Source organism: Mya arenaria, chromosome 8 (assembly GCF_026914265.1).
Source record: "Mya arenaria isolate MELC-2E11 chromosome 8, ASM2691426v1".
Taxonomy (NCBI): domain Eukaryota; kingdom Metazoa; phylum Mollusca; class Bivalvia; order Myida; family Myidae; genus Mya; species Mya arenaria.
In genome coordinates, this window is record NC_069129.1 from 59,973,304 (window position 1) to 59,988,223 (window position 14,920).

General features: G+C 35.8%; 2 protein-coding genes across 8 annotated transcripts; both read left to right on the forward strand.

The window, feature by feature from the left end:
• The first annotated feature begins 16 nt into the window (after positions 1-16).
• Positions 17-11,645, forward strand: LOC128244713 (uncharacterized). 6 transcript variants are annotated; one of them, XM_052962762.1, is made up of 7 exons: positions 17-83; positions 4,666-4,935; positions 5,727-5,942; positions 6,345-6,437; positions 9,502-9,603; positions 10,677-10,778; positions 11,420-11,645. In XM_052962762.1, exons 2-7 carry the CDS (start codon positions 4,929-4,931, stop codon positions 11,509-11,511), a joined length of 612 nt encoding a protein of 203 aa, XP_052818722.1. In that variant the 5' UTR covers positions 17-83; positions 4,666-4,928; the 3' UTR covers positions 11,512-11,645. The 6 variants fall into 6 exon arrangements, 5 of the variants coding, with proteins under 5 accessions (XP_052818722.1, XP_052818720.1, XP_052818725.1 ...); XM_052962760.1 differs by lacking the exon at positions 17-83 and adding an exon at positions 2,420-2,676; XM_052962765.1 differs by lacking the exon at positions 17-83 and adding an exon at positions 2,423-2,676 and having other exon boundaries at positions 4,666-4,926; positions 5,747-5,942.
• Positions 202-2,096, forward strand: LOC128244712 (uncharacterized). Of its 2 annotated transcripts, none has more exons than XM_052962758.1 (2): positions 202-331; positions 626-2,096. In XM_052962758.1, exon 2 carries the CDS (start codon positions 785-787, stop codon positions 1,532-1,534), a length of 750 nt encoding a protein of 249 aa, XP_052818718.1. In that variant the 5' UTR covers positions 202-331; positions 626-784; the 3' UTR covers positions 1,535-2,096. The 2 variants fall into 2 exon arrangements, with proteins under 2 accessions (XP_052818718.1, XP_052818719.1); XM_052962759.1 differs by lacking the exon at positions 202-331 and adding an exon at positions 338-479.
• Positions 11,646-14,920: the final 3,275 nt, after the last annotated feature.

Below are 14,920 nucleotides of genomic sequence, written 5' to 3' on the forward strand. Positions count from 1 at the left end.
TGTAGTGTTGTGTGCTGTTCTATGTGTCCTGTTTGTGAATTTGTGTTCTATGTCTTTGGCGCTGCCCATTGCCACTAAACCGGGTTAATGTTTAAACTTTTTGCTACTGAGCATGTTTCTGTAGCTTTTTGCATATATATTGATCAGTGTTTCAAGGTTAACCCTTTTTACTCCGTGTATTGATTCACTATCATTATATTCCGCAGTAGTTTCAGTATGTACATGCACTGTATTATTTACGATTTGATAGCGAAGTAGCAAAATGGCCGCATGAGTACGTTCGATAAATGCATTGAAAGTAGAGTTGACTGTGTTTCCGCACGGAGTTTTAGTAAGTACATGCATTGTGATCTTCCGTTTTCATGTCTTAAAGCAAAATGGCTACATAAGTGTGTGCGTTGCAAAGCATAAAAAATAGTGTTTACTGTGTTCAGAAGGAATATATTTATAAAGTTAGATTGTGCCTCATTACAAACTAGGTAGTCGATTTTCTTAAATTATGTATCTACCTCTTTGGCATGTTCAAGCATGTTTTTATTTATGATGCTGTTAAAAGGATTCCATGTTTTTTATTGGAAAACTTTTAAATACATGCATAACATTGCAATACAATTTACTTTTTCAGCTCATTTACTGAAGGAAAGGAATTATTGTTCTTAAGAGGAAAACTGTGTCTGGTCAGAGGATCGAAACATTTAAGCACAGATATTTTCAAGGCACAAGTAAGGCACAGAGAGGAAGACGAAAAACGAGTGTGTGTATTGACAATCTTCAACTTGCGACAATGCCTAAAGTTGATTATGAAAAACTCTTAGACAGGAGGAATCCGGAAAGAGGATATGCTTCAAATTTGGCACGATTATACGATGAGGGCGACGATATTGAAGAACACACGACAACTTTGAAACATACACATACCGAAACTGGTGAACCGTCTAAAAGAAAACTATTTAAGAAAAAGGATAAAAACTACCGGGAAAAAGTACCATTTACTTTTAAACGATCGGTTAAGGCGCTCGTCCTACATGTGAAAGTTATTCTTCAAGATCTTTCTGAAAAGAGGGGGCCCGTTGAAAAGTTTGTAATTGGTAAAACACACGCTAGAAAACTGAAAAAGGTTCCGTTTGATCCGTTCAAATTTAACACATGGCGACTTGCTGATGGCGTCAACGGACGATGGACGACTTCCTATGAAAAGGAAGGATACGACGGTTTGATCGTTCTTTGTGCAATAACAAAGGACCTCCTCCCAAAGGCTGATCCCATTAACAAGCCTCAGTTGCGTCTCGCTTTATCTGCATCTGCGTCCCTCCAGGAAACAGACGACAGCGAGGATGAAGTTGAATGCGAGCTTTATCACCAGCAGCACTATATTCTCGCCCTTGAACAGCAACTCATCCACTATTTCGCCTATGTGGAGCAGGATCCACGCCTGGGCAACCTGTCCGTGTCCACAGGAAATATGGAGCGACAAAACGCTGTTGCTGGTGTCCTTTATGTCGCATTTAAACTTAAACGTTTGCAAGAAGAATAAAAACAAGGAGGGTTTAATGTTTATGAGTACAGTAAAGATGCAAGAACGAATCTTTTTGTCAACATTGAATTGTTTTGAAAATCTAAAATCAGTTTCTTTGAAATGTTTCTTACGGCTTTAGAATGTTTGGGCATAAACTCTGTATTTACTTTGTCGACATTTGGATTGAATGTTTTTACTTTTTCCACGTTTGGATTGGATATGGTCATCATTAAACCCGCTTAAATGGAGCACAGACGAAAACATCACACGTATCTATGGCTTTTTTCAGAGAACAGAAACAGAAAAGAACGCTTCATATTCAAAGTACTTTAAACACATATTGTGTTTTCCATGTCATGTACGAACTGATAGATGTATTGTTGTATGTGTTATACATTGTATCATTACTTTCACGGACAAAGCACGGGAAACTGTCCGTGGCTTTGATATTTTTAAATAAGTTTCAAATTGTAGTGAAGTTCATGATTAAAAAAAAATAGAAAACAATAATGTATTTATTATTTGACCGAATTGTAGCTAGCATACGACTTGAAATCGGAAATAAATTTAATTCGAACTATATATTTTTCTTATTTTTAGGCCATATAAACCCTGAATAGAAGTAGGGGCCAAAGAGGACGTACGTATAAATAGAGCCAATATAATTCGATATTGAAGTCGATCCAGGGTGTGTTCTTGGTGCATGGATATGTTGTTCCCTATATTTTGTTTATAAATCCAACATCTTTGGTTCCTGAAAGGTTTGATTTCTCTGTACCTTAAAAATACCGCATAAGCTACAATAGGACATTTATATCAAACCAAGATTGCTCGGTCACCTAAGCTGTCAAATAAAGATAAGGAAGTATTTCATACTCGAGGACACCTGAATAAACGTCTTATAAAATAATCCTGGTCTCTCTCTTTATTTTGATGTTAAATTTATTTTCATGTATTCATTCTATTTATAAATGGTAAAATAAACCCTGTAGCTGGTCGATATGCATTTTGAGTGGGCGAAGTATCAATTGCGCACATGCCGGCTTTATAAACTGCTTGGTGTACGTGACAGTAACTTGTTTACTCGCGAAAGCTATACGGGTTATGCGAATATTCAGTGAGGCAGATCCAAGCGCTTCGTTAACACAACTAAACTACAGGTACTTGAATGTGTTATATGGGATACGAAATTATTATCGTACCATCGCGTAATCATTACTGTTCTATCGTGTTTTTATCACCGGGGTTTCGCGTTTTCCTCATTGAAATGTCGCTTTTTCATAATCGAACTGTCGCGTGATTATCATCGACATGTCGCGTGTTTATCATCGAACTGTCGCGTGTTTATCATCACGCTGTTGTGTTATCAATATCATACTTTCGGGTGTGCATTATCGTACCGTCGTGTCACATCATCTTACTGCCGTGTTATCACTACCCTAATGTCGTGTTACCATGAACGTACTGTCGTGTTACCATCATCGTACTGTCGTGGTATCAACGTATAATTGTCGCGTTATCATAATTTTACTGTCATGATATCATCCTCATACTATCGCGTGTTCGTCATCGCGCTGTCGTGTTATCATCGTCGTACTGTCGTGTTATCATCATCATACTCTCGCGTTATTATCATTTTACTGTCGTGATATCATCCTTATACTGTTGCGTGTTCATCATATTACTGTATTGTTATCTTCATCTCGCTGTCGTGTTATCATCATCGTACTGTCATGTCATCATCATCTTATTATTTTGTTGTTATCATCGTACTGTCGTGTTATTATCATCGTACTGTCGAGTTATCATCGTACTGCCGTGTTATCATCATCGTACTGTCGTGTTATTATCATCGTACTGTCTTGTTATCATCATCGTACTGTCGTTTTATCAACATATATATATATACTATTTACTATATGCACATTGTGGGATGTTTTATTTTTTTGTGTTGTGGGCAAACATATGACAGGAAGTGGGAGAAAAAAATGGATGCTTTAACTATAATTGGTGTTTGTTTTTTAATACTTAGCTTTATAACATTATTGGGCATTCTATTTTTTCAATGGAAGTTACTAAAGATAGCACAGTGGTGGAGCTATTTAAATAACTAGAGACTTTTAAAAAGGACTTAAAATGGATTACCTTTTGGTTATAGTTAGTATTTGTGTGGTTATACTTTGCCTTGCACTTTTAACGATGGCCCTTTTGGGTGTATTTTTATAAAAGACACATTCATTTAAACAGATTTGTGGTGTTATTGCCATGTAGATACAAGTGATATTTCTAGACACTTTCAAGATGTATAAAGATGTTAGAAAGGAAGGACCTCTTAGTGCAGTGTGTTTGCTGTAATTGTGTAGAAGACCTCTCATCAGGTTGGTTGGTTGATTTGGTTTATATTACTGGAATGTTAGTACTTCACTCGGGATAAATTAATGCACTTGGTTGACAGGCCTTGCTTTACAAGATATGATTGTTTGAAGTAACATTTTTTTAATCATCGGTTGGACTGTCCGGTGTATGAAACAATCATGTTTCATGTATAATTAATTGACTATCATTCAATGAAATTCATAGGGGCGAAAGGACTTGAGGCTGGAGTCTGGTTTTCCAAATTTTCACAAGGTGGGGAGAGGAATTTTTCTGACGCGAACAAATGTTGATCTAAAAGTCATGAATTCTGAACATGTGAAAATAATTTGCCAAGGCCTGCAAAAAAAATACATTTGGTTCGGGTAACCTGACAATACCTACGTAAAAGGCGCCGACCCTACCGTTTAAATTGTCAATTTGAAAAAAAAAGTGAAATAAATAATAAAAAATATATATATTTTATAATTGCTTTTCAATATGTAGTTTAAAACCTTAAATGCTTATACAGAAGATAACACCATTCTCCAATGATGAAAATTACATTCTTATATAAAGCCTTATAAAAAAATAAATAAAAAAAATATATAAAATTAAGCCTACCTACCCTACCTATTTTTTAAAAGGATGTTACCCTAACCAAACAATTTAATTTTTTAGGCCCAATCATAAGCGCATATGATCAAATGCATTAAAACAAACAAAAAGAAAAAAAAATCTATTTGGCTATCATTGGTGGTTCTTAATAGCATGGTCTTTTGATTTCTGTATTTCAGGATGGATATGGTCCATACCCAAGGAAAGCAAGACAAAAAGGTGGCGACTCTTCTGAACCGAGACATGGTAGACTCCATTAATCTACTCATAGCCACCAGAGCAGCTTGTGGCATTCTAGATACAAACAAGTATGTGTTTGCCAACCAATTAGATGGACACCTAAGTACCTGGACAAGTCTGCGTGACCAGGCAGTACAGGCCCAGTGCAGTAAACCCGAGTTGATAAACTGCAACTCTTTGAGGAACTCTACATCGCAACAGTATGTCAGGTGTGTTCCTTGCATATCTTTACTCAGTCCCTAAATGTGTCACATATCAATCTTGAAACATCTTCTCCTCTGAAACAGCATGGCTCAGAGCTCTGATAATTTTATGTAGACCCATGTAATCAGAGTTATACACAAATGGTCCAACCCCAGGAATCATGTTTCCTATGGAAATATATAGGAAAACCTTTTAAATCTGCTTTAAAACTGTGGGGCACAGAGATTTGATAGTTGATATGGAGACTCAGCTAATGGACATTTACCATGATTGCTCAGAATTTGCTACGCTCCTGGGGATCAAAAATGGCCACACCACAGTGACTTATGTCTATTGAAATGTATAGGAAAATCTTACTGAAACTGCACAGCCCATAGCTCTAATAATTAGTATGTAGACTAACGCCACTGGGGTTAAAAATGGCCCTATACAGAGGGTCATTTTTTTCTAGTGGAAATGTACAAAGAAAACAATATGACAGTCTTCTTAGAACTATGAAACTGTACAGTCCAAAGCTCTGATATTTTGCATGTAGGATTATGTAATATACCTGTACAAATATTGTTTAAACATTGCCCGTTTGGGTTAAAAACCGCCCTGCCTTTAGGGTCACAAGTTTCATATTGGCAAATATAGGAAAAAAACTTTAAAAATTATTCATTTCTGAACTGCTTGGCCCCAGACTTCAATATTTGATGCTTGTGAAACTATACTTCCTATAGAAATGCATGTAGGAAATTAATTATTAAAATACATAGGGCCAGTAAAGTATTAGGCCCCTTGTTCTTATAAACAGCTCATACTTATTTCTTTCAGCTGATGGATCTCAATGATGGCGAGGTCCAATGGGTGTCCAGCCATTTGGGGCACACAGTCAAAACACATAAAGATTTTTACAGGCTGCAAGAAGCAGCTATAGAAATCGGAAAGGTTTCAAAGCTGCTGATAGCAGCAGAAAGTGGGAAACTTTCAAAATATAAAGGGAAATCTCTTGCAGCCTTACAATTTGATGGTATGAAAATTTAAATAAATTAGACAATATTGTAAATTCAACCCAGTGTGTAAGCTGAACTGCTGTTTAACAACTGCTGTGTTTTGTTTGCTGTCCATAAAATGGCATAACACTGTATTATTTGCAAATTACATGGTTTCGAAAATGATTAAATATAGTCTTTTTAACTTGATTATGAACCATTAAACAATTCTCTTATGTCTGTAAATTTTTCACAAAGTTATAGTGAAAGTTATCAAGTTGCTGCTATCATCAGATCAGGTAGAGATGGCCATTGATCATCGGGCTGCAGGAGCATACAGATTTGCCCTTTTGTGGCAAATGTTATGATAAAAAGGTAGATGTCTCAGGATGAGCAAACTATTTTACAGAGAGCTAAATTATTGTACTCTTATAATTCAGATGATGATGAATCCGATAATGATGAAGATGATGATGATGAAGAGGCAACAAAAGACGATTCAATAGACGATGCTCTGGCCGGAGACATCAATGGTAATTAAGTGTATATGTTCACAGTTTGTCTTGTCCTGTCACAACGAAGACAGCATCATATTTCTTAAGAAACAGTATGAAAATTGATAAAACTATTCATTTTTCTTAATGTCAGATTGTACATGCAGTACAGTAAATCTAACTCACATCAAAAAGCTTATTTTTACAAAAAATGTAGGGATACATGAAGAAGTTAATATTCAACATTGGCCTGTCAATTTAATTTCATAAAATTTAAATATGAAGTTTTGATTACAAATTTTCAAGATCTGTTCTGGGGTTTGCACAAAAATGCAGTTTTAACTATACTTCTGGTGATCTTTGTATAAAATAAGTGATAGCTGATCTGCTGTATGCTTTTCTGATTCCAAGTATGTATTTGGTAATGAAAAAATATAATGAGCCAATTTTCTGTACATTTACTGGAATGTGTGACATAAAAGTCATTCTACACGTACATATTTACTATAGAGTGTATTGAGTTGATTCAATCATGTGTAGTATTGGTTAAATGTTCTTTTTTTATTAGATATGCCATTAGCTGATGGATCTGACAGAAAGGACGAAGTGGGGGATGATTCACTCAACCAAGAAATAGTTATGTCTCCCCCTCTCTGGGGGAGACATATTGTTTTTGCCCTGTCCGTCAGTCCGGTAGTCCGTCAGTCCGTCAGTCCGTCCGTACGTCACACTTCGTTTCCGATCGATAACTGGAAAACCGCATGACCTAGGATCACCAAACTTGGTAGGGAGGTTGGTCATGAGGTGTAGAAGATCCCTATTGTTTTTGGGGTCACTAGGTCAAAGGTCAAGGTCGCGGCGACCCCCAATGTAAAAAACATTTCCGCTCAATATCTTGACAATGGTGTGACCTAGGTTCACCAAACTTGGTAGGGAGGTTGGTCATGAGGTGTAGAGGATCCCTATTGTTTTTGGGGTCACTAGGTCAAAGGTCAAGGTCGCGGCGACCCCCAATGTAAAAAACATTTCCGCTCAATATCTTGAGAATGGTTTGACCTAGGTTCACCAAACTTGGTAGGGAGGTTGGTCGTGAGGTGTAGAGGATCCCTATTGTTTTTGGGGTCACTAGGTCAAAGGTCAAGGTCGCGGCGACCCCCAATATAAAAAACATTTCTGCTCAAAATCTTGAGAACGGTTTGACCTAGGTTCACCAAACTTGGTAGGGAGGTTGGTCATGAGGTGTAGAAGATCCCTATTGTTTTTGGGGTCACTAGGTCAAAGGTCAAGGTCGCGGCGACCCCCAATGTAAAAAACATTTCCGCTCAATATCTTGAGAATGGTTTGACCTAGGTTCACCAAACTTGGTAGGGAGGTTGATCATGAGGTTTAGAAAACTCCTATATTTTTGGGGGTCACAAGGTCAAAGGTCAACGTCGCTGTGACCTCTAATGTAAAAAAATATTTCCGTGCAATATCAGGAGAATGCTTTGATCTAGGTTCACCAAACTTTGAAGTGAGGTTGGTCATGATGTCTAGTTGATTTTGCAATCAGTTGGTCAAAGGTCAAGGTCACTGACCTTGAGGTGAAGAACCGGTTTCTGCTCAATAACTCAAGAACGTTTACACCCAGGAACTTCATACTTGGTATGCCAGTTAGTCATGACTAGTTGATGGCCCCTATTGATTTTGGGATCCATCATTGATTATTTCTCACCTACGACCACACAATGGGGGGAGACATGCGCTTTTTCAAAAAAGCAATCTCTAGTTCAAGAAGAAAATGGTACATTTCAATAACCTTTAATACATTCCTAAAGTTATTATGCCCCCCTTTGAAGAAGCGGGGATGCATTGCTTTGCAAATGTCGGTTGATCAGTTGGTCTTTTTGTTGATGGACCAAATGTTGTCCACTCAATAACTAGGTTTGACCTACATTCATTAAACTTGCAATGGTATATACTTTTCAGTTCAATCTTAACCAATCTTAGTGAAAACCTTTGTGGGTATATTATCTGATAATCAGCAAAATCGCTTACGTCTTCCCAGGATTATGGCCCTTGATTTATCCAAATTTGGCCAATTTTGCTCTCTTAACTCCCTTATTTTTAGTCCCAATCATCACCAAACGTGTAGAAAATGTTTGTTAGCATAATATCTTAATCAAGTTGGATAACCAGGGAAATCTCTACAGGCACTCCAGGATAAAAGCCCTTAAATTGTACACATTTGTCCAAACTAGCCTTGTCTGGTCACTGGCTCAAATATTTTCAGTCTGATCTTCACCAGACTTAGTTAAAATGATTGAGGGATTATGTCTTGGTCAAGAGAGAACAAGCAAACTGCTGCAGGCACTCCTTAATGATGGTCCTCGAAATTTTCCAAGTTAGTTTGTCTACCCTCCAACTTACATTTCAGTCTGATATTCTCCATATAAAATATTTGTAGGCATATAATCTCAGTCAAGTTTAATAGCTAGGGAAATAGCTATAGACACTCCTGGATTATAGCCCTTGAACTGTTTAGCCAATTAAGCCTTTTATTCTCTCTAACACATTTTTAGTTGGAACTTCACTAAACTTGATAAAAATGTTTGTATACAAAATATCTCAGCGTATGAGACAGGCTGCAAATAGTGTTGGGGCATACATTTTACGTACATCTCATGTTGTTGTTCATGTTTCTGTCCTTGCGCATATTGAGCACAGCAGAGTTTGACCGAACCTTCTGGTAGCGGAAGACCCTTGATGCCCCTCTGAGTGAGCATGTCTGATACTTGTGCAAGCAACTATGTCCAACCAGTGATGTTAGAAAGTCTGAACAGATCTGTTAGAGCTAGAACTTGGGCTATGTTGTGAAGCACTAATTATTATAAATTTGAGATCTTTTTCATGCATCATTATAACAACACACCATTTGCAGTTGTCACTTGGAACTTTGAAATCAATGTCTGGAGTACACTTTTGTGGCTTTAGTAGCTAACTTTTGCAACCTTTTATTTTTAACCTTTTTAAGAAGGTAAAGCTTTTTTTTGTATATTACATAGAACTATAGTGCCTGTTTCAAACAATAATATGATCAGAAAGTGTTATATGTATTTTATAGCCATTGACTCATCAAATGACGAACCACCAGAAAAACCTCCTTACCAAAGACCCCAGAGAAAACGGCGTGTGAAGGCTGCTAGGAAGGAAATTTGCTCAAGAGGTAATAATAATTACCTTTCACAAGTTCGGTGCATTCCATCCATGCATCTTTTGTTTTGGATACACACTTTGTCTGGAGCATAGCACTAAAACATTTGAAGGGATTTTGTTTAAGTTTCAGATAGTGATAGAGGAAACTGAGAGAAAGTGCAATGTATAATGCTCATTAGTTTGCCTTGCTTATCTTTGAATTATAAGCCTTACTGAACTCACTCTATGTAAAAATAACTCTAAATACTGTGAGTGTTACTTTTTGAAACTTCGCACTTTGGCATAAGATTTTGAGAGACCAGTAATTTTACAATGCTTATCTCTTGAATTACTTCATTAAATGTCTTGTCCAGAGCATAAAAGTAAATAGAGAACAACAAAAGGGATTTTCTGTACCCTTTACACATTTGACAGAAAATTGCCAGAAAGTACAGTGTATAAGAACCATTCTGAAGTACAGTGTACAAGAATCATTCTTACCTTCTCATATTTTGTTTTCAAGTCAAATGATTTTTTACTATCATCTCACATGGTTGTACAGCACAAGCATCCAAGGCATACATTGGAGTGCATGCATTGGTTTTGTAAATAAAATGTATTTAACATTCTTACGGTTTGAATATCAGAATGCTATTATACTTTTTTTTTTTTTTTGTAATTACTTGTTAAAATGTGTAAGTAGGCTGATTGTTCTAATTAAATTGGGGTGGAAAGCTTTTTTAAAAATATCTGAGGGCTATTACAGTAAAACATATAACCCACGAGGGAGGCAATTATTTAAATGGTATATGGGTGGGTGTCTTTTTGCCAATGTGGACCCCGAAAGGGTAAATTTGCATTTGTAGGGGGTTGTATATTTTAAAAGTGCCTTCCCTCGTGGATTATTTGTTTAAATGGAATAGCCCTGATATATGTATTGCAGTATTGGTATATCCTGTAAAAGTAAGTGAGTATATTTGTTAAGCTACTGTAAATATAGGAAGATTCCTTCAGAATATTCCTACATTTTTTCATTATTTATCTATATGTATGTAAACATTCATAATATTTATTAACAAAAAGTGTTGTATTTCTTTTATCTAGCCAGAGAATCATCAGTTGAAGAATTACCAGTTGCACGGCTTTGTCAAAAACGCCAAAGAATACAACATGTAATGCCTGCCCAGAAGGAATCTTCATCAAGGGGTAACAGTTATTAATTTGTATATGCCCGTCTATGAACAGGATTCATTATGGTGTTTTCTGCCCTGTATATTCATTACCTTTGAGTAATTATGTCTCCCTCCACATAATAGGTAGGGAGCCATTTTCATGTTGTGCTGGCTGTCTGTCTCTCAGGATGGATGTCAACAAATTGTTTTCAAGCTTCTTCTCCTAAACTGCTGGTCATACTCCAGTGAAACTTGAAATTAATGATGATTACTTTAAAAGCCTCCATATGCTTATTGTCAGCATTTTCCATTTTGATGAATTTTTAGAGGACCTTAATGTGTTGTGAACTTGCCAATAACCTTCTTTAAATCAAGCTTGAGCATATGCATATTTCTCATGATTTTCTTTTTAATGCTAGAGTCTTGACACATGGAAATAATACATTAAGACAAAAGTGTTGTGTACAATACCAATCACTTTAATTGCTTTACTTTGGAATTATATCCCTTTACTTAAAATACTTTGTCTGAAACTACATAGCCAAGGTCTTTGATATTTGAAGTATCACCTAATACATTACATAGACGTATATAAGTAAACCCTTTGAAAAAGAGGTCAAGTTTGTCAGAAAATTCCTTTTTTAGTGTTAATGATATGTTTCTGTTTATATGTAGATAGCCATGCAGACATGGATAGTGATGACTCTCTTCACGATCCCACATACACTCTCGAAAAAGGATCAAGTGGAGAAGAATTAAAAATGTGAAAAAGGAGATGGTCAGAGGAAGAAAACATCATTTTCAAACAGTGTTTTAAAAATTGCCTTGATGATAAAATTATGCCAACTAGTGTTCAACTAAAAGTGGCTGCAAAACGGCTGCCAGAAAGAGGAATTGCGCAGATAAGAACTAGAGTTCACAATGTAATAAAAGGAAAACAAGTAATGTAAACACTTCTATGAAAAAGCTTTTGTTATCCCCCTGCCAACTGGTTGGGTAATGGTCTCTGTCCGTCCTTCATGATGCTGACCTAAAAACTTTATGGACTGAAAGATCACAGAAATGAGAAGTTCAGAGAATAGGGTTCTTCACATTAGCTGTCATTGTATTTTTGTCATTGCCTTGCATTTGTTGCCCTTGTTTTTTTGTTGTTGTTTTTAAGTTCATCACATAATTAATTTTTATTTTCAGACTGAACTATTAAACATTTATGTCTTACGGGGTTAGGCAGGGGATAATGGCAATGTTACTTGGATCTTGTTAACGCTCAAAATGTTAGAGAATCCTGTGTTGTAGCCCTTCCAAACATGTTTGACTCTTTTTTTTGAAAGGTTTAAGGGTCATTGTATGTTATGGTATCAGTCATTTGTCTGTCTGCACCAACAATATCATACTTTTGTGGCTCTGTGCAGGCCCGTATCTCAAAGATCAAGATCAAACCTTATGGTTCTTTGTCCGGGACATATTAAACACCCTGAAGGATCTGAAATAAATTTGGGCATATATTTCCCCAATTTGTGGAGCTCTTGTTAGGATTATTACTTTGCCGAAAAAAAAATGACATTTTTATGCTCCCTGCATATAACTCTGTACAGTTGTAGACTTTTTTTGAGGTTGTGTCATGTTTAAGCCTTGGTCTTAGGTTCAAAGTCGAGGTCACAGTTTATGATCAAAGGCTACCAATATTGCTGATTTTGAATATATGCTTGTTTCTCCTAAATTTTCTGTTGACTATGTTGTCATTGACTAACAGAATGGACATTGTTTATTTTGTTGCTCATTTTCTAAGGGAGAAAGAGACTTTGGAGGGTTTTTATTGACTATGGCCTATAGACTGGTAGTTCCTGTCAATTAGTTTGTTTTTTCTTGCCCCCTTATGTAGCTTATAGTATTCAAACTGTCCTTCGGTCCATTCTTGTCCGATGAACGTCTTGGTGCATGGACCAACTTTAAATTAATTTTGGACAATTTTGTTTCCCCCTAAAACATTAAACAACTTTTGCTTGTCCAATCATTTAATTTGTCATGCATGGAGGAATGTTAAAGTAACTTGGTGCAATGATCATTATACCCTAAATGTATACACATATATCTACCAGGTCTCTCAGTTCTAGGTCAACATCATAATTTTACCCTTCTTTTTTGTCTTTGTTATGCATGGAGGGATTTTAAAATAACCTCGTCAAAATGTTCATCTTCACACAAAAATGTGTAGCAAATATAAGCCAATGTTTCCAAGTTCAATGTCACGCTTGTTTTAAAAAATGGAAGCTGTTTTGTTACCTAATTTTTAATTAGAAATATTTGGTTGTAAAATATTAAATTTCAGAATAAAAATTGCATAAACATTTGAGGTTTACAAATTTTATTATTCTATCTTGTTACATGACTATTAATTGTTAAATCTGTATATGACCAAATGTTTATACAGAGGGCAGTATTTTAAACATTAAACAACAAGAATGGAATATTTTCAGCTAAAATTATTGAAAAGTATCTCTGCATTGAAATGATGACTTTGATACAGTTTTTTCTTCTGAGTTATTTGAAATACTGCAGATATCACATTAAACTCTATATATTTCCCATCTGCCCTAAATGCTATATTTTCATATACTATTATTACATATGTACTTGTCATCTGCCCACAACCTGTCTTCTTAAGTTCCCATATATTAAGCATCTGCTCTTAATGCAATATTTTTTATTTTATTTTAAAGATGGAAAGATTCCTGACTTTTATTAGTGTTTTGAGTATTTGTTTGAAATGTTGTGTGTTAAAAAATATGTTTTGATATTGTTATTTAACAGCAAACCTTTTAGTACATATATATGTAATATATCATATATATTTCTTTGTTTAAAACAAACAAAACCTGGATTTGTTGATGTTTTCTTTAAAAAAAGGAACTGCTCCTAATTAGAATGCTCGTTAAAAAAGTATATAATGGTTTGTTCGTTCAAATGTTTATTATTTTACAACATACAACTTCTATTTAAAGAACACTGGATATATCATATGTTGATATATGACACATTTTCAAATTTCCCCTTGTATTATGCTGAATTGTTTTGGTCTTTCTAAGGTTTGTTTTTCGTTCCTATTAAAAAGCATATTTTTCTTGGTAGCAAGTCCGGCAGTTTAAAAACCAACAACACCATTTGTTTAAATAGTAGTGTTTTTTCTTCTACACATTTTGCAGGTGTTTTAGCTCGACTATTCGAACAATAAGGAGAGCTATCCTAGTCACCCGAGCGTCGGCGTCGGCATAACCACTTATGTTATAGATTTTGTATGAGTCAAATATTGACATATGGCTTTGAAACTTCGCACACTTCTTCAACATCATGCCCCCAACCTGTACACAGGAGGAGGTAACTCTATCAAGCATTTTGACAAAATTATGCCCCTTTTTTTACTAAGAACTTACGTTCAAGTTTGCGTACCACCTCAAATATTTTCAAAGTCCATTGACATCTGGCTTTGAAACTTTGCACACTTGTTCACAATCATGCCCCCAACCTGTACACAGGAGGAGGAGGAGGTAACTCTATCAAGCATTTTGACAAAATTATGCCCCTTTTCAACTTAGAATTTATGTTAAAGTTTGTGTACCACCTCAAATATTTTCAAAGTCCATTGACATCTGGCTTTGAATCTTTGCACGCTTGTTCACCATCATGCCCCCAACCTGTACACAGGAGGAGATAACTCTATCAAGCATTTTGACAAAATTATGCCCCTTTTTCGCCTTAGAATTTATGTTAAAGTTTGTGTACCACCTCAAATATTTTCAAAGTCCATTATCATTTGGCCTATGAAACTTCGCACACTTGTTCACCATCATGCCCCCAACCTGTACACAGGAGGAGAAAACTCTATCAAGTATTTTGACAAAATTATGCCCCTTCTACTTACAATTTATGTTAAAGTTTGGGTACCACCTCAAATATTTTCAAAGTCCATTGACATCTGGCTTGGAATCTTTGCACGCTTGTTCACCATCATGCCCCCAACCTGTACACAGGAGGAGGTAACTCTATCAAGCATTTTGACAAAATTATGCCCCTTTTTCTACTTAAAATTTACATTAAAGTTTGCGTACCACCTCAAATATTTTCCATTCAAATTATGTAAATATCTCAGCACATCATGTATTGCATTGAAATCTAATC

Coding starts and splice junctions, on each gene's coding strand:
- LOC128244713 (XM_052962762.1), top strand. Junction 6,438..9,501: donor TCTGGCCGGAGACATCAATG/GTAATTAAGTGT, acceptor TGTATTTTATAG/CCATTGACTCATCAAATGAC. Junction 10,779..11,419: donor GAAGGAATCTTCATCAAGGG/GTAACAGTTATT, acceptor GTTTATATGTAG/ATAGCCATGCAGACATGGAT.
- LOC128244712 (XM_052962758.1), top strand. CDS start 785: ATGCCTAAAGTTGATTATGAAAAACTCTTAGACAGGAGGAATCCGGAA.